The sequence below is a fragment of the Leucoraja erinacea genome, chromosome 30, assembly GCF_028641065.1.
Source record: "Leucoraja erinacea ecotype New England chromosome 30, Leri_hhj_1, whole genome shotgun sequence".
In the NCBI taxonomy this organism is placed as follows: Eukaryota; Metazoa; Chordata; class Chondrichthyes; order Rajiformes; family Rajidae; genus Leucoraja; species Leucoraja erinaceus.
This window is the reverse complement of record NC_073406.1, coordinates 4,951,837-4,974,868: the sequence shown is the minus strand read 5'-3', so window position 1 is coordinate 4,974,868 and position 23,032 is coordinate 4,951,837. Positions and strand designations below refer to the sequence as shown.

Sequence of the window (23,032 nt, the reverse complement as noted above, 5' to 3'; positions counted from 1 at the left end):
AAATGGAGTCACTGTGTTATAACAGTTATTTACTGGAGCGTTACAACTGGAAATAGTTTTATCAATTATAATTGAAGCATTAAAATGAAAGTGAGCCAATGTGCGGACCTACCCCAGGTGTCGATCGGGTGTCATGTTGTAGTCACCCTGTGGATATTAAAACCAAATAAACACCATCAGAGAGAACACAAGAAAAATCAAAACACAACAGTGTACAGACATGAGCGGAATAGATGCACAGATTCTCTTGCCCAAAGTAGGGGAATCCAGCACTAGAGGACATAGGTTTAAGGTGGGTGGGGAAGATTTAATAGGAACCTGAGAGGTAACTTTTACACCCAAAGGGTGGTAGGTGTATGGAACAAGCTGACGGAGGAGGTAGTTGGGGCAGGTACTATCACAACGTTTAAGAAACATTTGGACAGGTACATGGATAGGACAGGTTTAGAGGGATATGGTCCAAATGCAGGCAGGTGGGACTAGTGTAGATGGGGCATGATAGCCGGTGTGGGCAAGTTGGACTGAAGGTCCATGCTGTAAGACTTTATGACACTATAACTTGCAAACAATTCGAGCAAATTTTTATATTTTTTTGTTGAAGTTACTGACGGACTATCTGTTCCAAATGCACTTTTAAGGTAAACCAATTGAAAACCCGTTCACACGAGGCTGTCAGTGGGAGATAGAAACAAACTTAGCATTCCCTGCCAGCAGACAGGGTAAGTCAGCCTGAGTCCCACGACCACATCACACTCCCCAGTTCAAGGGGGACTGGCTGAACTTTGTTGCCTTCCACCACAGTGAAAAATGCTGTGGTGGATGTTTGTGTTCAATTCTATTGTGTATTGCGTGTTCTTTTTAAGTGTATCGCTAGCAAATTCATTTCACTGCACCTTCTGGTGCATGTGGCGAATAAAATTGACTTTGACTTTGACCAGTTGATCCAACGAGGCCACTTGTAGGATCAAGGCTTAAAGATGTTCAATCAAGTTTGAAAAGTTATTTCCTGCAGAACCCCTCCTCCTACCACAGTACCACTATCCTACCCCATCCCACCCCAGTCACTCCTTACCCCCTCCTTGTACTCATCGTCCATCTCGGAGTCCCTGATTGCTTCTTTCCCCCCCCCCGCCACCCCCTTTCCCTTCCCTCCGCTATCCCTCTCTCTGGCTTTACATCACACTTGTTTTCTCTCCTTATCTGACACCCTTTTGTCTCCTATTTACCTCTAGCCTTTGTCATTTACTCTGCCAATCCAACCTCTCAAATGTATCCACCCATCACCTCCCCGCCTCTCTTTTCCAGCTTTCTCCATCCCACTGTTTGAAGAAGGGTTCCGATCCAAAACGTCGCTTGTTCATTCCCTCCATAGTTGCTGCCTGACCCGCTGAGTTGCCCCAGCACTTTGCGTTCTGCTCAACTTGCTGAAGCAGAACTGCAGATGCTGGCATCTTGAGCAAAACACAACGTGCTGGAGGAACTCAGCCGGTCAGGCAGCGTGCGGGGAGAGAATAGACAGGTGACATTTTGGGTCGGGACCTTTCTTCAGTTCATACTGCAGCAAGCAAGCATCCTTTGCGGCTGGGATTATGAATCTTGCCATGTTATACCAGTTGTTCAACGAGAGAACGTCATGATTAGGATTCAAAATAATGTGGTAGTAATAATAAAAATCAAATTTCAGAAAGTCATTAATTCTGACCCTTGAAACAACTGCTCGCTGGTACTGTCTTGTGGTTCTGCAAGCACAGTGCAGTATTTATACTCACCGTATACACCACAGACTCCGAGCCCACCCGGATTTGAACCATGGCTGCACCCAGCACGTGTCCAGCGTAATACGCCTTTATTTCAAGCTCATCGTCAACCTGGATCATTCCAAAAACATAAGACACGTATCTTTGAACTGAGACAAATCAGACAAATGAAGAGCTTTGTTTATGGTACAGGAACCGCGTAGAGAATGTAAGGGTGAATCATTCATCTCAGGATCAAGAGGCAGCAGAGTTGAGAAGACATTTATTACTGCTAATGTTAAAACAAAAACTCTCTACACATCCAGCTAAGAACTGTTTCAGTGCGAGAGGAGAGAAGGAGGAATGACTAGGGTGGGAAAGATCTTGAACTATGAGATCTTTCCCTGATCTGATTAAGAATCTTGTTGACTCTATTTCCCTTTCTACATGTGCTGCCTGGCCTGCTGAGTTCTTACAGCATTTTCAAATTTCCAGCACCGGCTATTCCTTAAATACCAAATATAAGCAGTGCCTTACTTACCTGCACTGTCTGATGGAGATGAATGGCCACAACTTTCTTCATGCAGTCTTTTATCATCTGAGAAGTAAAGAAGTTGGTCTCTCCTTTCTTATCAACAGTGATCTTTCTATAATCCTCCAGGAGGATGGGACAAATGGCTTTAGTGGGATGTGTCATGTAAATAGGGCCATCGTAACCAATCATCTCACTCATGTAAGGAAGAGCTCCGCAGTGGTCCAGGTGAAAGTGGCTGGAAGGAACAAAGACCATTTGGTGAAAACTAAAGCAAGTGCTCATTTTATAGCAAGTCAGTAAATCTTGAATTAACAGCATCTTTTCCCCCAAAAACATACTATGTTCATAAAATATACAGCAATACAAATGGGATAGGGTGTCATCTCCATTCACTGTACCTGACATAATATTACATTCGTTTACAATATTTACAGCACGTGTCTGAAAGGGCGGCGCAGTGGCGCAGCGGGTAGAGCTACTGCTGCACAGTGTCAGAGACCCGGGTTCCATCTTGACCACGGGTGCTGTCTGTGTGGAGTTTGCACGTTCTCCATTTGACCGCATTTGTTTCCTCTAGGTGCTCCGGTTTCCTCCCACATCCCAAAGATGTGCGGGTTTGTAGGTTAATTGGGCCTCTGTAAATTGCAGAAACGAAGCGCTGCAGATTGCCCATGGTGTGCAGGGAGTGGATGCAAAGTGGGATAACACAGGACGAGCGTCAACTGGTTATCGGTGGTCAGCGTGGATTCGGTTTCCATACTGTGTCTTTCAATTTTATTAAAAACTGCTTGGTAAAATACACAGCCCCACAAAGAGGTGGATGACCATCTCATCTGTACCACAGCCATCTCAAGGACAGCGTGCAGTGGCACTGAGAATCTAGCCGTGCACAGGGATCAGACAGGGAGAGCCCTTTTCACTACCAGCCAAACAAGGCCGATGCCCTTTGGAGAGTTGTGGTAAGGGTACCTTGCAATCGTCATAAAATGCCTACCTCTGACACCAATCACCTACATTTCTGGCTTTGCATTAAAATTTTCCCACTTTCCTCACACTTTATGGTTCTAGTTTTACAGGTTGTTAAACAAAGGCACAATCTGAATGGAACTAAAAATCTACTGCAACACGCTAAAATAATCTTGCATTATGAAATTAACAATGAATCTTTCATTGAACCTTTCCGGACCAAAATCAATGTTTGAAATGCATTGTTCGCATATTAAGCAAAATATTGTCACTGTTAGAAATCTGAAATAGAACCACAAAATACCAGAACATGTAGCACTAAGCCGTGAACAAGGGCCACAGTCAGAAGCTATTTCTTCTCTACAACTCCGCCGCAGTTCCAGTAACCTCACAAATTCTTACCCAGGGGCATCAATAATTACCTGATAATGACACAGTCGAGGAATTCTGTGAGTCTTCCATTCTGAGTTATGTAGGAGAAGTCAGGGAAGCGTCTCTGGAAAAGAAGGAAGCCGCAATTAATCACAGAGGCCGCACGGAGACAGGAAGATCAGCAAAGCTCTGCTTCCATTCTCATCGGTGTTATCGATGCAGCTGGGATGCATTTTTGGGAGGTTTGCAGCAATGAATAAGGACATTTGGCATATTTGGCTCTATTGGCATTTTATCCATGCCCGTAACCTCTATGCTGCCTGGTACTTTATTGGCACATGTTCCTAGCTGCAGTGAAATTTTGTATACAATTCAATAAAAATCTTACCGTACATGGGCACAATTATGCTTAAGTACAAGAGTGTAGGTGCAGTAGATTTTACAGAGACAATACAAAAGAGTCGCCACATATCTGGCACCAGTTTGTGTGACTCGAGTCCACATCTGGTAAAAATGTAGAGTCTCATTTTGGCCTTAATGACCAAACTGCATTTGGAGTATTGTGAGCAGTTTTGGGCCCCATATCTGAGGAAGGATGTGCTGGCATTGGAGAGGGTCCAGAGGAGGTTTACGAGAATAATCCCAGGAATGATTGGGTGAACATATGATGAACATTTGACGGCACTGTGCCTGTACTCGGTGGAGTTTAGAAGGTGGGGGGGGGGGGGGGACCTCATTGAAACTTACCGAATAGTTAAAGGCTTGGATAGAGCGGGTATGGCGAGGATGATTTATGTGGTGGGATTTTGGCCTTTTATTTGGTTTTGCTCTAACATTGGCCTTTTTTAATATATTGAACTTATTGTGTTTATTATGTTATTCATTGAGTACTGTGTTTACAGCTGATGCAAGCAAGAATTCCATGGTTCTGTTTCGGTGCAATGACATTTAAACTCACTAAGTACACAAAAATGCTGGAGAAACTCAGCAGGTGCAGCAGCATCTATGGAGTGAAGGAAATAGGCGACGTTTTGGGCCAAAACTCTTCTTCAGACTGATGGGGGGTGGGGGGGGGGAGAAGGAAGGAATAAAGGGAGGAGGGGGAATCCGGGGGCGAGGGGATGGGAGGAGACAGCTCGAGGGTTAAGGAAGGGGAGGAGACAGCAAGGGCTCGCAAAACTGAGAGAATTCAACGTTCATGCCATCCGGACACAAGCAACCCAGGCGGAATATGAGGTGCTGTTCCTCCAATTTCCGGTGTTGCTCACTCTGGCAATGGAGGAGACCCAGGACAGAGAGATCGGTTCTTGACTTGACGTTGCCCATTAATTTAATGCTCCAGACAAGATATTCCTTTAGGTAAAAATAAGCGAACGATAACATCGTTCCTGTATTTTCTTTCATCTTAAATAATCACATTTACTTACATCGTCATTAAATCCCATGTGCATTCCACAATCCAGCATCACGTTTTTCCCACCAATTGAGACCAAAATACAGCTCCGGCCCACATCCTGGCCCGCACCTGAAATAAAATCAAGAAAGGGTCCATTTTCTGAACTCATTGCACCACGAGTTCCATTGTAAAATTTGCCATAATGTTGGATTTCTTACCCAAAGGCGTGACTTTTATTTCAGGCATTTGTAACTAGGTTTCGCTCTGTCAGATTGGAGTGAAGTCAGTCAGTCATTCTAAATGTTGTCAAGGAAAGCTGTTAAGTTTGAAGAACTCAATATAAGCAAAACACAACACAAAGTATCTATACTGATCTTTCTGGCCTGGCCCTCCTCCATTACCAGAGTGAGGCCACACACAAACTGATGGAGCAGCACCGCTTACAGCCCAGCGGTATGGACATTGAATTCCCCAGTTTTAGGTAACTTCTATAAACACCCCTCTCCCCTCCCCTTCCCTTCCCCCTTAATCCTTCCTCCAGCTCCACAATTCACAGGTTTTCTATCCTTCAGCTTTGATTTCCCCTAATCTGGGTAAAAGCCTGTGCGTTCGCCCTATCTATCCCCTTCATCGTGATTTTATACACCTCCATAAGATAACCCTTCAGCCTATACACTCCAAAGAACTGCCCAACCTCTCCCCATAGCTCAGGCCCTTGATGCCTGGCAACATCCTCATAAATCATCTCTGCACCCTTTCCAGCAGAATGAAATCCTTCCTACAGCCGGTTGACTAAAACTGAACAGAGTACTGCGGCAATATTGTGGCACAGTAGGTAAAGTTGCCGCCTCACAGCGTTAGAGATCCAGGTTCGATCCTAACTTCGGGTGCTGTCTGTGATGAATTTGCACGTTCTCCCTGTGACTGCGTGGGTTTCCTCTGGGTGCTCCGGTTTCCCAAGCATCCCAAAGACGTGCAGGTTTGGAGGTTAATTGGCAACTGCAAATTGCCCCATAGTATGCAGGGCGTGGATGAGAAAGTGGGATAACATAGAACTAGCATGAATGGGTGATCAATGGTCAGTGTGGAGTGGGTGGATTGAAGGGCACGTTTCCATGCTATATCTCTAAAATAAACTACAGTAATCAGCAAAGATCTTATAGCAGAGAGGATCTTTGGTAATTAGTGGCCTCATCAACATATTGTACAACTGTAACATAATGTCTCGACTCTCAGTCTGAAGAAGCACCCTGACCTGATATGTCACCTATCCATGTTCTCCAGAGATGCTGCCTGACCCGCTGAGTTAATCCAGCATTGTGTGTCTAACCCAACGTATACTCGATAGATACACATAAAGTGCTGGAGTATCTCAGGGGGCCATATACAGCATCTCCTTTCGGGTCGGGGGCCTTTTTTTCTACTTCTTTACTCAATACCCTGTCTGATGCACTAAAAGCCTTCTTGACCACCCCATCTCCTTCCATTGAACCGGGGTGCCCTCCTCACCTTTAAGTGGCGAGCAGCCGCTCCTCACACGGATCAGCACCAAGGAAACAAGCGAACGACGACACCAGCCGGCCCGTCACGCAAGCCCGAGGCTTCGGGCCTACCTACCGCCGTTGCCTCGACAACGCCTACTTCCCCGCCCCTCCGCCGGGTTTAGCCAATCGCGTCGCCGCTTCCATACAGGACCCGGGCGGGAGTCTGTGGTACGCGCCGTGTGATTGGCCGGCGGCCGCTAGCGGCAAGATGGCGGCGGCCGAGACCTTCAGGCTGAGCGAGGTCCTGGAATCATTCAGATGCTGCCTGACCCAGAGTGGCGAGCTGGAGCAGCAGCACTACCTGGCTGGGTGGAAGGGGCTGGTGAAGTGAGTGAGCTGCCGACCTAATGTCATTCTCAAAATCCAATAACAACAACAACCCATGAGTATAGCAGGAAGGATATTGTAGGAAGGAACTGCAGATGCTGGTTTAAGATCTTTGGTTTAAAATACCGAAGATAGACACAAATGTAACTCAGCAGCATTTTGGGTCAGACAGCATCTCTGGAGTGACATTTCAGATCGAGACCCTTCAATCTGAGAGTCATGGGAAAGGGAAACGAGAGATTTAGACGGTGATGTAGAGTGATAAAGAACAAATGAATGAAAGTTATGCAATGATAAAGGTGCAGCTTCTTCAACAACACTATCACATTGCTGAACTCGGAGTCCCGCCGATAGATTTCCCCAGTCTATCCGTCACATTGGTTGCTTATTCTGTCTTTATTTCTATATTGCCCCATTACTACCAGACCTAAACTGCCCGTTGCACCTGTACTAATTAAGAATCTGTCAATCATCACCTTAAAAATATCAATTGATTAGATGGCCTGGCCACAGTGTTCTGTAGGCAATTATATTTATTTGAATTCATACGTTGTAGGAGCAGAGTTAGGACATTCGACCCATAAAGTCAACTCCACCATTCAATCATGGCTGATCTATCTTTCCCTCTCGACCCCATACTCCTACCTTCTCCCAGATAACCCCTTCGACACCCGTACTAATTAAGAATCTGTCTACCTGCTGGATGGAAGGAGCTTATTCTGAGGACCTAATTTGATCCTCAAAATCTGATTCTAGACACTCTCACTAGTGTAAAACAGTTAGTTTCTTTTCACGGCAGATAATTTGGCAATCTAGCATAAACCTTTAAGCTGCTGCCTGACATCAGCATTTTAGCAATTCATACATCGTAAGAGGTAGGCATTTGGACAATTCAAAAATGTCATCTGCTTGTACCTCAATAAGGCTAATTAAAATCTGTCAATTTCACCTTAAAAATATGGAGGGTGTTCTGTGGCAATTTTATGTGATTTCCAACTGAAATTCATCTTCATCTCCTTTCTAAATGTTTGTCCCAGGCTTTGACCAATTCACACTATCCCTGTTTGATCAAAATAATTAACATCAGCACTCATTCACATCTGCTTGTAGACCATAGGAGGGTGCAAAGTTTTGGCACATCGAGTCCCTGCTTCTCACAATCCCTGTTGATCGATCAGCACTCATTTTTCTTCTCTATTTGATCGATTTTTTTCCCCTTTCAACCCCATTCTCCTGCCTTTACCCCATTGGGTTGAGCTGAGGATTGACGTAAAAATGCTGGAGTAACTCAGTGGGTTAGGCAGCATCTCTGGAGAGAAGCAATGGGTGAGGTGTAACATTTGAAAGAAAATGTCAGCCGTGACCAGTTACCCAGAATCCCTGTCGCGAGGGAAAGGCCTCTATCTCCGCAGTGGGCGGGCGGGCGCATGTGCGGAGGGTCAGAGGGCGAGGCCAGTGGCGGCGGCGGTGGGACGATGGCAGGTAAACACCCCGGGAACACAGGCCGGCAGACCGCGCACACACCGGGCTTACTATGCAATGCAACGCCATGCTTGCAAAGAGACAACTTGCTTCGCCTGAATTAAAACGACAGACGCATGGGAGGCTTGCTAGGCCCAGGACGCTCACTGTTTACATCCCCATCCCTTCCAAACAGACCTGCATTGTTCTCTGCCAATGTCACAACGTGGGCGATTTATTGCTCACACTACATCTACATCTCCACCAGATCCTGCCTGACACGAGTGACATTATGATTGTGCTTCTGCATAGAGTGATTTTACTGAACTGTAATGCAAAACAAAGAATGTCACTGTATCTAGCTCCATCAAGCACCATTCAAGTCAGATAATAGTTGGTGTTGGAAAGAAATGCAGATGTTGGTTTAAATCAAAGGTAGACAGGAAATGCTGGAGTCACTCAGTGGGTCAGGCAGCATCTCTGGAGAGAAGGAATGGGTGATATTTCGGGTCAGACCCTTCTTCAGACTGTCAGGGGAGGGGGCCGGACAAAGAAAGAATGTAGTCGGAAATAAGAGTCGGTCTTAGAATCAGGTTCGGCACAAACATTGTAAATTGAAGGGTCTGTTGCTCTGCTGTGCTGTTCTATGTCCTAACTATACAAACGGCATAAATAGGGTAGGCATAGAACCTAGAACAGTGCGATTGAGGAGATTCTGCATGTCTGCAATGACTCGCAAAATTGTCCTTAGTGTGTAGGATGGTGCTAGTGTGAAGGGGTCGCTGGTCGGCGCGCAATCGGTGGGCCGAAGGGCCTCTTTCCATGCTGTATCTCCAAACTAAACCAGTAAGAAAACAGCTGGTTGGCTCTGGGTATGTTTTATATTTACGCTGGTGGGATGGATTTTGTCGGCCAAAGGGCCTGTTTCTGCTCCATATCTCTAAACATTAAAGCTATGCCCTCTATTCTTTGACATTTCCACTCTGAGGTGAAGGTTCTGACTGTCTACCCTATTTATGCCTCTCTTAATTTATATACTTCTAGCAGGTGTTGAATTTTAATGTTTTCAACAGAGAGTTAGATTTAGCTCTTGATGCTAACGGAATCAAGGGATATGGGGGGGGAAAAGCAGGAACATGGTAACAGATTTTAGATGATCAGACATGATCATATTGAATGGCGGTGTTGGCTCGAAGGGTCGAATGGCCCACTCTTGCACCTATTTTCTATGTTTCTAATGCATGTGATTGTGATGCATAGTGAATGCGACATGCTGCATTGCAGGTGAGATGGGGACAATGCAGCAATCAGATGCGGGCACCGGTTCGCAGGATGCTGCTGCTGGCCGCAGCGCTGGTGCTGACGGAGACCCGAGGCCCTTCACCTGCGCGGAGTGCGGCAGGAGCTTCAAGCAGCACTGCGACCTGAAGCGACACGGCAGGGTACATAGCGGCGAGCGTCCATACTGGTGCCCGTCCTGCGGCAAACGCTTCAGCACCTCCTACAACCTGCAGATTCACCAGCTGATCCACCGCGGGGAGAAGCAGTACAAGTGCAGGGCGTGCGGCCGCGAGTTTGTGCAGCAGCACCAGCTGGTCACCCACAAGCGCATCCACACGGGAGAGAGGCCCTACACCTGTCCCATCTGTGGCAAGACCTTCCGGCGAACCTCCACCGTGCAGGTGCACTACCGCACACACTCCGAGGATCGGCCCTACTGCTGCCTCAAGTGCGGCAAGGGCTTCAAAAGCGCCTCCAACCTCATCGGGCACCATCGCGTCCACAGGAGTTAGAGCAACAATCCACAATCACCGGACCAGGCCCAGAGATCGTGGGGCCACAACAGCAGATGCCCGTTTAAAAAGCGTTTCACTGTACCTCGGTACACGTGACAATAAACTAAACTAAGATACAAAGCATAGAAAGCTTCTGGAACCTTGTCCTTCATCAGTCAGGATATTGAGCATGGAAGTTGGGACATTATGTTACAGAACACTGGCAATGTTAGGGCAACACTGTGGCGCAGCGGTAGAGTTGCTGCCATACAGCGCCAAGGTAGTGGGTAGCACAGTAGAACTGCTAAATTAAACATTCTTAATGCCATTGACTCCATCTACACTTCATGCTGCCTCGGCAAGGCCATCAGCATAATCAAAGACCAGTTTCACCCCGGCTTGTCAATGTGCCTTGGTACATGTGACACTTATACCTAAATGCAGGCAACATCCTGGTAAACCTCTTTCTGCACCCTCTCTAAATCCTCCACGCCCTTCCTGTAATAGGGCGACCAGTAATTCACACAAAGATCCACATGTGATCAAACCACTTTAATAAAGCTGTAATGTGAAATTCCTATCTTTTATACTCATTGTCCTGAATGTAAGCAATCTATACACCTTTGTTACTATCGTATCTACTTCAAAGGTTTCAAAGATCTTTTATTGTCATGTACAAATTAAGATACAGTGAAACTCGATTACCATACAGCCACACTCAAAAAAAACAAGACACACAACTACATAAAAGTTGACATAAATATCTACCACAGCGGATTCCTCACTGTGATGGAAGGCAAAAAGTATTTCTTGTTTTGCACCATCTAGCACATCTTGGATATCTTGCACCATCCAGCATCATATGTTGCATTATGGAGATAGGAATATAATCTCTAGATCACTGGAGCTGCTGCCTCAGCGCCGGAGACCCAAGTTCGATCCTAACCTCGGGTGCGGTCTGTGTGAGTTTGCACGTTCCACCCCATGACTGCGTGGGTTTCCTCCGGGTGCTCCTGTCTCCCTCCACATCTCAAAGACCAGCGGGTTTGTAGGTTCATCGGCCCCCTGCAAATTGCCCCTATTGTGTAGGGAGCTGATGAGAAAGTGGGATAACATAGAACTAGCATGAACAGATGATCAATGGTCAGTGTGGAATTGGTAGACTGAAGGGCATGTTTCCATGCTATAAATGCAAATTGGAGGAACAGCATCTCATGTTTCGTTTGGTGAGCTTACAATCCAGTGATATTGATTTCTCTAACTTCAAGTAAGCATGGCATTCCCTCTTTATCCCTCCCCCACCCAAGTCGCACCAGCTTCTCATTTTCACCTAATAAACAGCTAACGATGGCCTGTTTCCTTTATTATCATCATAGCTTTTTTGCATATCTTTCGTTCATTGTTCTATATCTCTACATCATGGTCTATATTTCTCATTTCCCTTTCGCGTGACTTTGTCTGAAGAAGGTTCTCGACCCAAAATGTCACCCATTCCTTCTCTCCAGAGAAGTTGCCTGTCCCGCTGAGTTACTCCAGCTTTTTGTGCCTATCTTCGGTGTAAACCAGCATCTGCAAGGGAAATGAATCTTGTCCATCTTTGTCTGGATAATTACGCTACTTGTTAGTGACCTGTGGGAGGGGGGTGATCTTTATTTGCTTCCTCAAGGCAACTTTATAACTTTGGGGAATATATTGGTTTAGTCCTGAACCATCGCCCATCCAGAGAAAAAGAAAACAATTCTGAGCTTTCCTGTGCATTTATTTGGTGTATGGGCAGCTGTGAAGTTACAGAGAGTGAGTAGAGCAATGGAATTAGTTTAATGGTCCTTTGGTAGGGTTCATTCCTGATCTTGGCTGCTGTCTGTGTGGAGATTTGCACATTCTTTCTGTGTCCACGTGGGTTTCCTCCAGGTGGATCCGGTTGCCTCTTGAGTCCCAAAGATGCACAAGTTTGTATGTTAATTAGCCTCTTTAAACTGCTTCTAATGTGCAGGGCATGGATGAGTTACTCCAGCATTTTGTGTCTAACCCAACTTCTCTACTCGATAGATGGATATAAAGTGCTGGAGTATCTCAGCCGGTCTTACATACAGCATCTCCTTTCGGGTCGAGATCATTTTTTTCTACTTCTTTACTCAATACCCTGACTGATGCACTAAAAGCCTTCTTGTTCTTAACCACCCATTCTCTTTCCATTGAACCGGGGTGCCGTCCTCACCTTTCCGTGGCGGGCAGCCGCTCCTCACACGGACCAGCACCGAGGAAACATGCGAACGACCCTACTATAGTTACCTCTACTATAGTTACCCAACCAGATGCAACTAAATTTAAAGTAGCTCTTTCTTCCCAATAACCCTTTCTGGCTTAATCCCTACCTTCACCACCTCCAGTTTAAATTCCATTTGGAATACTTTGGAGGACGAAGAAACCAAGAACCAAGAACGACAACACCAGCCGGCCCGTCACGCAAGACCGAGGCTTCGGGCCTACCTACCGCCGTTGCCTCGACAACGCCTACTTCCCCGCCCCTCTGCCGGGCTCAGCCAATCGTGTTGCCGCTTCCATACAGGACCCGGGCGGGAGTCTGTGGTACGCGCCGTGTGATTGGCCGGCGGCCGCTGGCGGCAAGATGGCGGCGGCGGAGGCCTTCAGGCTGAGCGAGGTCCTGGAATCATTCAAACACTGCCTGACCCAGAGCGGCGAGCTGGAGCAGCAGCACTACCTGGCTGGGTGGAAGGGTCTGGTGAAGTGAGTGTGCGGCCGACCTAATGTCATCCTCAAAATCCACTAACAACAACAACAACTACAGATGCGGCAAATCCAAAATAACACCAGATAAATATTGCTTAAGTTTGAGGAAGGGTCGTGATCCGAAACGTCACCTATTTCATTTCTCCAGAGCTGCTGCCTGACCCGCTCAGTTACTCCAGCGTTTTGTTTCTTTGTTTTGTATGCTACCCAAAGGCTGATTATCATAACTGTTACACTTAATAATTTTTCACGATTTGCACATCATGATTTCTCTCCCACCCCCTCTTAAAACCACAAAATAAAGTGGAATTTTGTTGGAATAGTGGCTTGCAAGTAAATAAGTTCAGAATTTGGATAGGATGCCCTGGCTGTGATTATTGTGCACTCGAATACCACCTATTTTCAATTTCTAATATCTAATTTTCTTTCTCTTTACTTCAAATTTTAATTGCATCGACATTTAAAGTGTGTTATTTCATTCCCTGTTTAGGTTCATGAGCAGCCTGGGTACAGCCTTTTCCTTTATTTCAAAGGATGCTGTCACCAAAATTCAAATTCTGGAAAACTACCAAAGTGGCGAAAACGGCAGCGAGTATAAAACCATCCAGTCAATGGTGAAGTACGAGGTCGACAACAAGCTGGTGGACATGAAGAAGCGAGGCGATCACTGGGACTCTGGCTGCCGTACTCTACTGAGACTCCACCGTGCCCTCAGGTGGCTGCAGCTCTTCCTGGAAAAGCTACGGGTGTCCTCCGATGACAGCAACACCTCCGTCTTGTGCGCAGAGGCCTACAACGACTCTCTGGCAAACTATCACCAGTGGATAGTGCGCAAGTCTGCCGTTCTTGCATTCCATTTTCTGCCCGGTCGCGCAGACTTCTTTGAGGTCATGAACATGGGCACAACTGAAAAGGTCGTGGAGACGCTCGGAGAGGCTGTGCCACTCATTTCAAAGGCCTACGATATCACGCAGGACTTGTACGCTCAACATGGCTTACTTGACCTTCCTTGATTCTGTGTTTTATGTAAAGTCGTGGGATGTTCGGTGCAATCATTTATTTAATCAGAGGGCAGTGAATCTATGGGATTCATTGCCACAGACGGCTGCAGAGGCCAAGTCAATGGATATTTTAAAATCAGAGATTGATAGATTCATGATTAGTAAGGGTGTCAGAGGTTATGGGGAGAAGGCAGGAGAATGGGGTCGAGAGGGAAAGATAGATCAGCCATGATTGAAGGACCGAGTGGACTTGATGGGTCAAATGGCCTAATTCTGCTCTTAGAACTTATGAGCAGAATTAATGGTGGCTCCCACCAAGTGCTGTTTTGGATAGCAAACCTATTCTGTCAGAATCAGTGGATCTGAGGATAATTTGAAAGCTTTTTTAACTAGTAATTGGCCTTTCTGTTGGGTGAGAGAGAGATTCAAATCCAGGTGAGAGTGGTATACAGTAAACCCTTGCTGTAACGGACCTCTTTATAATGTATTTCAGTTACAGCGGACCAAATCCCTGGTAGACCGAGTTTGTTGTTTCACGGAAGGACCACTAGTTGTATAGAGCGAATGGGGTTTTTGAACCGTTTTATCTTAGTTTAGTTTTAGAGACACAGCGTTGAAACACCGAGTCTGCGAGCCAACCAGCGATCACCCGTACACTGTCTGGGAGGAAAAATCGAACCACTGCAGTAGTTTTATCCTACACCATGGATACTTCACAGTGTGTAGGATAAAACTAATGCCATGGTTTTCTAAGTGTTTAAGTAGGAACTGCAGATGCTGGAAAACCGAAGGTAGACAAAAGTGCTGGAGAAACTCAGTGGGTGCAGCAGCATCTATGGAGCAAAGGAAATAGGCAACGTTTCGGGCGGCCCTGTAACCAACTCCAATCTGACAGGTGAAGGAGAGAAAGGATAGACAGACTTTGAAAAATAGTTCAGAAGGGGTTGGTTTGTTTGTGAAAACACACAGTGCTGAAGCACCTTGGTAGGTCAGGCAGCCTCTATGGAGAACATGAGTAGGTGATGTGTATAGAAAGGAACTGCAGATGCTGGCTCATGCCGAAGATAGACCCAAAGTTGTGTAGTGACTCAGTGGGTCAGGCAGCATTTCTGGAGGATAAAGGATGGATCACGTTTCAGGTCGGGACATTTCTTCAGAATATGAAGAAGGATCCCGACACAAAACGTCACCTATCCAGGTTCTCCACAGATGCTGTTTAAGAAGGAACTGCAGATGCTGGAAAATCGAAGGTACGCAAAAATGCTGGAGAAACTCAGCGGGTGCAGCAGCATCTATGGAGCGAAGCAAATAGGCAACGTTTCTGGCCGAAACCCTTCTTCGGACAGAACCCTCCACATATGCTGCCTGACTCACTGAGTAACTCCAGCACTTTGTGTTTGTATTTTTTAAACCAGCATTTGCAGTTCCTTGTTCTGACATTCCAACTGGAAGCAAGATGAGCATTGCTATGATGTAGGCTGTGACCTGATCTGTTTATCGTGGTTCCAAAGGCAATTTACCTCAGGACGAGGAAGAAAAAGAACTCAATAAGAAATAAATTAAATATGAGCTATGATTCTTTGAAAACCACTGGATATCTGTCTTGATGGTTGTTATTCCGACTCGGACTACAACATTACTCTGTCCTTATCTCACACCCTTTGTCTTTTCATCCCTGGCCTTTGTCCAAAATTCTGCCTATCAACCCCCCACGCCCCACACACCTGGATCACTCGCCAGGCTTTGCCCCGCCCCTCTCTTCCAACCTTTCCCCGCCATAATCAAAAAATAGAAAAGCAGTATTTTTTTTAATTACAAGAAATTGAAGGGTGCTGGTGTTGACAGAGATGTCCTTGCATCTGAAAGCTAACATGTAGATCGAACAAGTCTGAAGAAGGGTGCTGACCCGAAAGGTCACCTATCCATCTCCAGAGATGCTGCCTAACCAGTTGAGGTACCCTAGCACTTTGTCTTTGTTTGCTAATTACTCATCAATTCTTGCCTAATCGCGTTCGTTTACAACCAGTTAACTTGCACAACGAATGGCTTTGCAGTATATCTTGCATTGTTTCCAAATGTCAAATCCAGCAGTGCAACCACAAGTGGACAATTAAAAACAATATGTAACTGGAAGGAGGAAAAGGATAGGTGATGTTTCGGGTTGGGAGCCTTCTTCTGACTGAAAGTAAGGGTGGGGGTCAAGAACTGGAGATGAAACGGACGTTTCGAGTTGAGACCCTTCCGCAGACAAAGTGGTGGAGGGGGGTGGGGGGGAAAGAGGACTGAAGGCAAGTTATAATACGTCTCTGTCGTGAATGTGGATGTTTAAGTTAGAGATATCTTTAAATTTTCAGGTTAAATCAAATATGATTTATGTAACATCTTATACTTGTAATTTAAGTAATATGTACCATATTAAAGCAATAAATTATGGTTCAGATCATTCTGACATTGAACCGGTTGTAATTGCACAAATAGAACTCTCATTCTTTGGGGCAGCAAAGTAGCATTGAATTTCTCTAGTAAATGGATGCCGTACATCTTGTTGTGATGTTTATAGAGGCAAAGAGCACAGAAACATGCCTTCGACCCAACATGTCCATGCCAACCAAGATGCCCCATTCAAACTAGTCCCATTTGCCCACCTTTGGCCCATGTCCTTCTAAACTTTTCCTGTCCATGTACCTCTCCACATGTTATTGTAAATGAAGTTATTGTACCTGCTTCAACTACCGATCATATACCCACCAACCACCCTCTTTGTGGAAAAAGTTTTAGGTTTAGAGATACAGTGCAGAAATAGGCATCACCCCACCGAGTCCACGCCGACCAATGATCATCTGTTTTCTGTCTACCTTAGATTTAAACCAGCATCTGCAGTTCTTTCCTGCACATCATCTGTTTGCTAGTTCTAGCCTATACACAAGGGACAATTTACAGTAGCCAATTAACCTAAAAAAAACGCAAGTTGTAGAATGAGCGAGGAAACCGGAGCACCCGGAGAAATCCCACGTGGTCACAGGGTGATCGTACACACTTTGTACAGATAGCACCCGTAGTCTGAAGAAGGGATCAATCTTGTGAACCTACGCTGCACTGCCTCAATACAAAGGATGTCCTTCCTCAAATTAGACCACAACTGTACACCATACTCCAGATGTGGTCTCACCAGAACCCTATACAACTGCAGAAGAACCTCTTTACTCCTATACTGAAATCCTCATGTTCTGTCTATCTTCGTTGTAAACTAGCATCTGCAGTTCATTTGTACACAAGTCCCAGGTTAAATTCACAATCCCTGTTGTTAGGATTCAGCACACATTCACAAGACCATAAGACACAGGAGCAGAATTAGGCCCATCGAGTCGGCTTCGCCATTTGATCTGTTTTTTCCCCTTTCAACCCCATTCTGCTGCCTTCATCCCGTTGGGTTGGGCTGAAGATAGACATAAAAATGCTGGAGTAACTCAGCGGGTCAGGCAGCATCTCTGGAGAGAAGCAATGTGTGATGTTACGGGTCGTGACTCTTCTTCAGATTGGGCTGAAGGGTCTGTTTCCGTGCTGTATGACTCTGTAATGAATAGTTGGGATGAGGCCTGGGTCATGAAAAGCTTTCAAATGCGGCAATCATCAAATGCGAGGCCGCCCTTTGATGTACTGTGCCGCAGAGGTGTACCATTTGAAAGAAAATGTCAGCCGTGACCAGTCACCCAGAATCCCTGTCGCGAGGGAAAGGCCTGTATCTCCGCAGTGGGCGGAGGGGCGTGCGCATGTGCGGAGGGTCATGGGCGAGGCCAGTGGCGGCGGCGGCGGTGGGACGATGGCAGGTAAACACCCCGGGAACACAGGCCGGCAGACCGCACACACACCGGGCTTACTGTGCAATGCAACGCCATGCTTGCAAACACACAACTTGCTTCGCCTGAATTAAAACGACAGGCGCATGGGAGGCTTGCTAGGCCCAGGACGCTCACTGTTTACTTCCCCATCCCTTGCAAACAGACCTGTATTGTTCTCTTCCAATGTCACAACGTGGGCGATTTATTTCTTACATTACATCGACATCTCCACCAGATCCTGTCTGGCACGAGTGACATTATGATTGTGCTTCTGCATAGAGTGATTTTACTGAACTGTAATGTAAAACAAAGATGTATCACTGTATCAAGCACCAATCAAGGCAGCAAATAGTTGGTCTTGGCATCAGGTTCGGCACAGACATTGTGGGCCGAAGGGTCTATGCTCTGTTGTGCTGCTCTATGTTTTAACTATACAAAATGCCTAGATAGAGTAGGCATCGAACCTAGAACAGTATGCGATTGAGGAAATTCTGCATGTCTACAATGACTCACACAATTGTCACTAGTATGTGGGACGATGTTAGTGAGCAGAGATCGCTGGTCGATGCCGACTCGGTGGGCCGAAGGGCCTGTTTCCGTGCTGTATCTTAAAACTAAACCAGTAAGCTGGTGGGATAGACTTTGTGGGCGCTCTGTATGTCTAACCTAAACATTAAACCTATGCCCTCTATTCGTTGACATTTCCACTCTGGGATAAAGGTTCTGACTGTCTACCCTATCTATGCCTCTCATAATTTTATATAATTTTAGCAGGTGTTGAATTTGAATGTTTTCAACAGAGAGTTAGATTTAGCTCTTAAGGCTAATGGAATCAAGGGATATGGGGAAAAAGCAGGAACAGGGAACCGATTTTAAATGATCAGACATGATCATATTGAAGATAGACAAAAGTGCTGGATACACTCAGCGGGTGCAGCAGCATCTATGTGGAGCGAAGGAAATAGGCAACGTTTCGGGACGAAACCCGGAAGGGTTTCGGCCCGAAACGTTGCCTATTTCCAACGTTGCCTATTTCCTTCGCTCCAAAAGTGCTGGAGAAACTCAGTGGGTGCGGCAGCATCTATGGAGCGAAGGAAATAGGCAACGTTTCGGGACGAAACCCTTCCGGGTTTCGGCCCGAAACGTTGCCTATTTCCAACGTTGCCTATTTCCTTCGCTCCATAGATGCTGCCGCACCCGCTGAGTTTCTCCAGCACTTTTGTCCACCTTCGATTTTCCAGCATCTGCAGTTCCTTCTTGAACATGATCATATTGAATGGCGGTGTGGGTTGAAGGGCCAAATGGCCTTCTCGTGCAACTATTTTCTATGTTTCTAATGCATGTGAATGCGACATGCTGCGTTGCAGGTGAGATGGAGACAATGCAGCAATCGGATGCGGGAAACGGTTCGCAGGATGCTGCTGCTGGTGCAGACAGAGACCCGAGGCGCTTCACCTGCACGGAGTGCGGCAGGAGCTTCAAGCAGCACTGCGACCTGAAGCGGCACGGCAGGGTGCACAACGGCGAGCGTCCATACTGGTGCCCGTCCTGCAGCAAACGCTTCAGCACCTCCTACAACCTGCTGATGCACCAGCTGATCCACCGCGGGGAGAAGCAGTACAAGTGCAAGGCGTGCGGCCGCGAGTTTGTGCAGCAGCACCACCTGGTCACCCACCAGCGCACCCACACGGGGGAGAAGCCCTACCCGTGCCCGGTGTGCGGCAAGGCTTTCAGCCAGTCCTCCACCCTGACGGTGCACCAGCGCATCCACGGCGAGGAGCGGCCCTACCACTGCCCCAGCTGCGGCAAGAGCTTCAAGACCTCGTCCAACCTGTCCAAGCACCGGCGGATCCACGGCGGCGAGCGGCGCTTCGCCTGCGAGGTGTGCGGCCGGCGGTTCCTGCACTCCCACCACCTGGCCACCCACCGCCGCACTCACGCCGCCGACCACCCCTCCCCGTGCCCGCTGTGCGGCCAGCGCTTCGCCCACCACGCCCAGCTCCTGGCTCACCGCCGCGCCCACGCCGGCGAGCCCCCTTACAGCTGCCAGACCTGCGGCAAAGGCTTCGGCCAGCGCTCCACCCTGGTGCGGCATTGGCGCACACACACCGGGGAGAGGCCCTACGCCTGCCCCATCTGCGGCAAGACTTTCCGCCAAATCTCCACCATGCAGGTGCACTACCGCACACACTCCGAGGACCGGCCCTACTGCTGCCTCCAGTGCGGCAAGGGCTTCAAAAGCGCCTCCAACCTCATCGGGCACCATCGCGTCCACAGGAGTTAGAGCAACAATCCACAATCACCGGACCAGGCCCAGAGATCGTGGGGCCACAACAGCAACAAAAGCTTTTCACTGTACCTCGGTACACGTGACAATGAACTAAACAAAGACACAAAGCATATAATAGAAAACGTCTGGAACCTTGTCCTTCATCAGTCAGGGTATTGAGTATAGAACGTGGGATATTATGTTACAGAACATTGGCAATGATAGGGCGACAGGGTGGTGCAGCAGTAGAGTTGTTGCCATGCAGTGCCAGAGACCCAGGTTCGATCCTGACTACGGGTGCTGTCTGTACGGAGTTTGTACGTTCTCCCCGTGACCTGCATGGGTTTGCTTCCCCGAGTGCTCCAGTTTCCTCCCACACTCTAAAGACATACAGGTTTGTAGGTTAATTGGTTTTGGTGAAAATTGGAAATTGTCCCCAATGTGTTGGATAGTGCTAGTGCACAGGGATCGCTGATGGGCCTGTTTCCGCGTTCCATCTCCAAACTAAACTGCAAAGACACGAAGCATAGAAACCTGGTACATTGTCCTTCATCAGTCAGAGTATGGAGGATACTCAAAAAGCTGGGGTGACTCAGCAGGACAGGCAGCATCTTTGGAGAGAAGGTATGGGCGACGTTTCGGGTCGAGACCCTTCTTCAGACATGGAAGTTGGGATGTTCAGTTACAAGACAGATGATGTTAAAATCGGCGGCATGATAGATCGCGAAGATGGCTTTCAAAACCAGCAGGATCTTGATCAGTTGGGCAAGTGGTCACTTGATCAGTTGGCTCTTGGAGTTTAATGCAGATGAGTGCGTGAGAAAATAAATAACCACCAACACTCGACGGAGTAATAATCCCTGCTCCTCCCTGTTAGACGAATCAGAATTTGAAACCAAGGTGACTAACATTCCCTCACTCAGGGCACAGATACCATTTCCTCAGAAACTGCAATTGGTGTGAAAATTTCCAAATAAAAGTCACAGAACTGGTAAATGACATTTTGCAAAGCTGACAGTATATATATTAGACATTCCTGTTGAACATTTGCATAAACCTTCCATGTTTATGTTTGATGTGGGCGGCACGGTAGAACTGCTAAATTACTGTGTCCTCTTTATCGACACTAAACTCCTACAGCCAAATTTTCAGTACTATAACTCATTTTCCAGTAATTCAATAAGTGGGCTGTAGAAGAGGTCCTATGTTTTGGATTGTTTAAGCTGAAATTAGGGTGGCACGGTGGTAGAGTTGCTGCCTTACAGTGCTTACTGGATTCGAACCCGAAGACGGGTGCTGTCTGTACGGAGTTTGTACGTTCTCCCTGTGACTGCCTGGGTTTCCTCCAAGATCTTTAGTTTCCTCTCACACTCCAAAGACGTACAGGGGTTTCTAGGTTAATTGGCTTGGTGTAAATGTAAAAAAATTGTCCCCAGTGTGTGTAGGATGGAGTTAATGTGTGGGGGTCGCTGGTCGGTGCCAAGGGGACTGTTTCCACGCTGTATCTGTCAACTAAACTAAACCCATATTGTTCATGATTCAGGGAAATCGGCACAGCACGCCATAATATGTACTGCTTCCTGGAATTTCTGATGTAATTCTAACCACTGGGTTTTTTGAGGCAAATTAATAATAAATGTAGTCATGGATGATGAGTTGGAAAGCATGGGGGAGTGAGGTGGTTAGTTCCTTATTCTTATCGAGTCCACATCACAAGTTTAGAAATTGTTCAGCCAGAGCTGAACACACTTCTCAGCATCTGTGTACAATGGCGTCTTACTCTTCTTGTGCTTCGTGTGCATGGTGCTGGAAAGACCGGTGTAAACTAAGCCGCGACGTGTCGGCTCTTTGCTTGACCCCAGTTCCTTATTACAATACCACAAGCCTTTGTGTAATCATGTCTGGAATGTTCAGTTCTCAGTGACTGATGAACAAGGACCCCCAGGTCTCGTTGCACTTCCCCTTTTCCTAATTTGACACCATTTAGATAATAATCTGCCTTCCTGTTCTTGCCACCAAAGTGGACAACCTCACATTTATCCACATTAAACTGCATCTTCCATGCATCTGCCTACTCACCCAACCTGTCCAAGTCACCCTGCATCCTCATAGCATCCTCCAGACAGTTCACACTGCCACCCAGCTTTGTGCCATCTGCAAATTTACTAATGTTACTTTTAATCCCTTCATCTAAATATTCATCTGTATATTGTAAATAGATGTGGTCCCAGCACCGAGCCTTGTGGTACCCCACTAGTCACAGCCTGCCATTCTGAAAGGGACATGTTAATCCCTACTCTTTGTTTCCGGTCTGCCAAGCGATTTTCTATCCACGTCAGTACCCTACCCCCAGCAAGTGGGGCAGCATCGCAGAGGAACATGGATAGGTGACGTATCAGGTCGGGCCACTTCTTCAGACTGGGGGAACAGAGCGGAAATGGTCTCAACGTGGCTGAATGCTTCCTTCTACTCTGTGAAACTGAACTTGAGCTCCAAGGTCCCCTTGTCAATCAGGATTCCTCAGCACACCACCATGCCCGACCCGTATTTGAATTCATCGAATGTAGCCCCTGGTACTTGTCTGGATTGAATTCCACTTGCCGGTGCTCCATCTACCTGTATCCTACCTTAGACAGAGAATGTCACCACCTGAAATATCCCTTCCAAATTAGCAGAGCATGTTGAATTGGAAATCTATTCCCGTACCTTCTTTGTTGGGTGACAACACTTTGGGAATTCCTTTAATGCATTGGTTCAAGACGGTGGCCCCCAACGTGATTCGCAACCTGGGGCTCGGTACGACACAGCAGTACAGTTGCTGTCTTACAGCACCAGAGACCCGGGTTCGATCCGGACCACGGGTGGTGTCCGGGTGCGTGCGGAATCGACCCAGAAGATGGAAACAGTGATACGGTGAACATTTTCTCCAGCCCTTGCTACCCAGCTGACTAAAAATCCGTAAGAGTGTCGTGAAATCCACTTGCCATGTTTATGGTGGCAGAGTAGCGCAGCGATAGAATTGCTGCCTCACAGCGCCAGAGACTCGTGTTCGATCACGAC

The 23,032-nt window shown here is 46.9% G+C and overlaps 3 protein-coding genes across 9 annotated transcripts in view; 2 read left to right on the top strand and 1 right to left on the bottom strand.

Annotated features, from left to right (window-relative positions):
* ints11 (integrator complex subunit 11) overlaps positions 1-12,404 on the bottom strand; it is a 34,267-nt gene extending 21,863 nt beyond the window's left edge. The window contains exons 1-7 of one of the 6 annotated variants that reach the window (XM_055659204.1): positions 12,331-12,404; positions 5,224-5,301; positions 5,037-5,134; positions 3,660-3,733; positions 2,278-2,506; positions 1,770-1,868; positions 113-147 (exon numbers count right to left, since the gene is read on the bottom strand). In XM_055659204.1, coding sequence (XP_055515179.1) covers positions 113-147; positions 1,770-1,868; positions 2,278-2,506; positions 3,660-3,733; positions 5,037-5,134; positions 5,224-5,251 — 563 coding nt within the window. In that variant the 5' untranslated portion in view covers positions 5,252-5,301; positions 12,331-12,404. Of the gene's footprint in view, positions 1-112; positions 148-1,769; positions 1,869-2,277; positions 2,507-3,659; positions 3,734-5,036; positions 5,135-5,223; positions 5,322-6,514; positions 6,651-12,330 lie in introns of those variants that run through there. The other 5 variants (XM_055659209.1, XM_055659207.1, XM_055659206.1 and 2 more) reach the window with 5 other exon arrangements.
* On the top strand, positions 8,278-21,636 carry LOC129711534 (zinc finger protein 239-like). Of its 2 annotated transcripts, none has more exons than XM_055659211.1 (2): positions 8,278-8,358; positions 19,071-21,636. In XM_055659211.1, exons 1-2 carry the CDS (start codon positions 8,304-8,306, stop codon positions 19,985-19,987), a joined length of 972 nt encoding a protein of 323 aa, XP_055515186.1. In that variant the 5' UTR covers positions 8,278-8,303; the 3' UTR covers positions 19,988-21,636. The 2 variants fall into 2 exon arrangements, with proteins under 2 accessions (XP_055515186.1, XP_055515185.1); XM_055659210.1 differs by lacking the exon at positions 8,278-8,358 and adding an exon at positions 15,607-17,691.
* cptp (ceramide-1-phosphate transfer protein) lies at positions 12,621-15,454 on the top strand. Its single transcript, XM_055659218.1, has 2 exons — positions 12,621-12,860; positions 13,354-15,454. The coding sequence occupies exons 1-2, from the start codon at positions 12,742-12,744 to the stop codon at positions 13,874-13,876; spliced, it is 642 nt and encodes a 213-aa protein (XP_055515193.1). The 5' UTR covers positions 12,621-12,741; the 3' UTR covers positions 13,877-15,454.
* Positions 21,637-23,032: the final 1,396 nt, after the last annotated feature.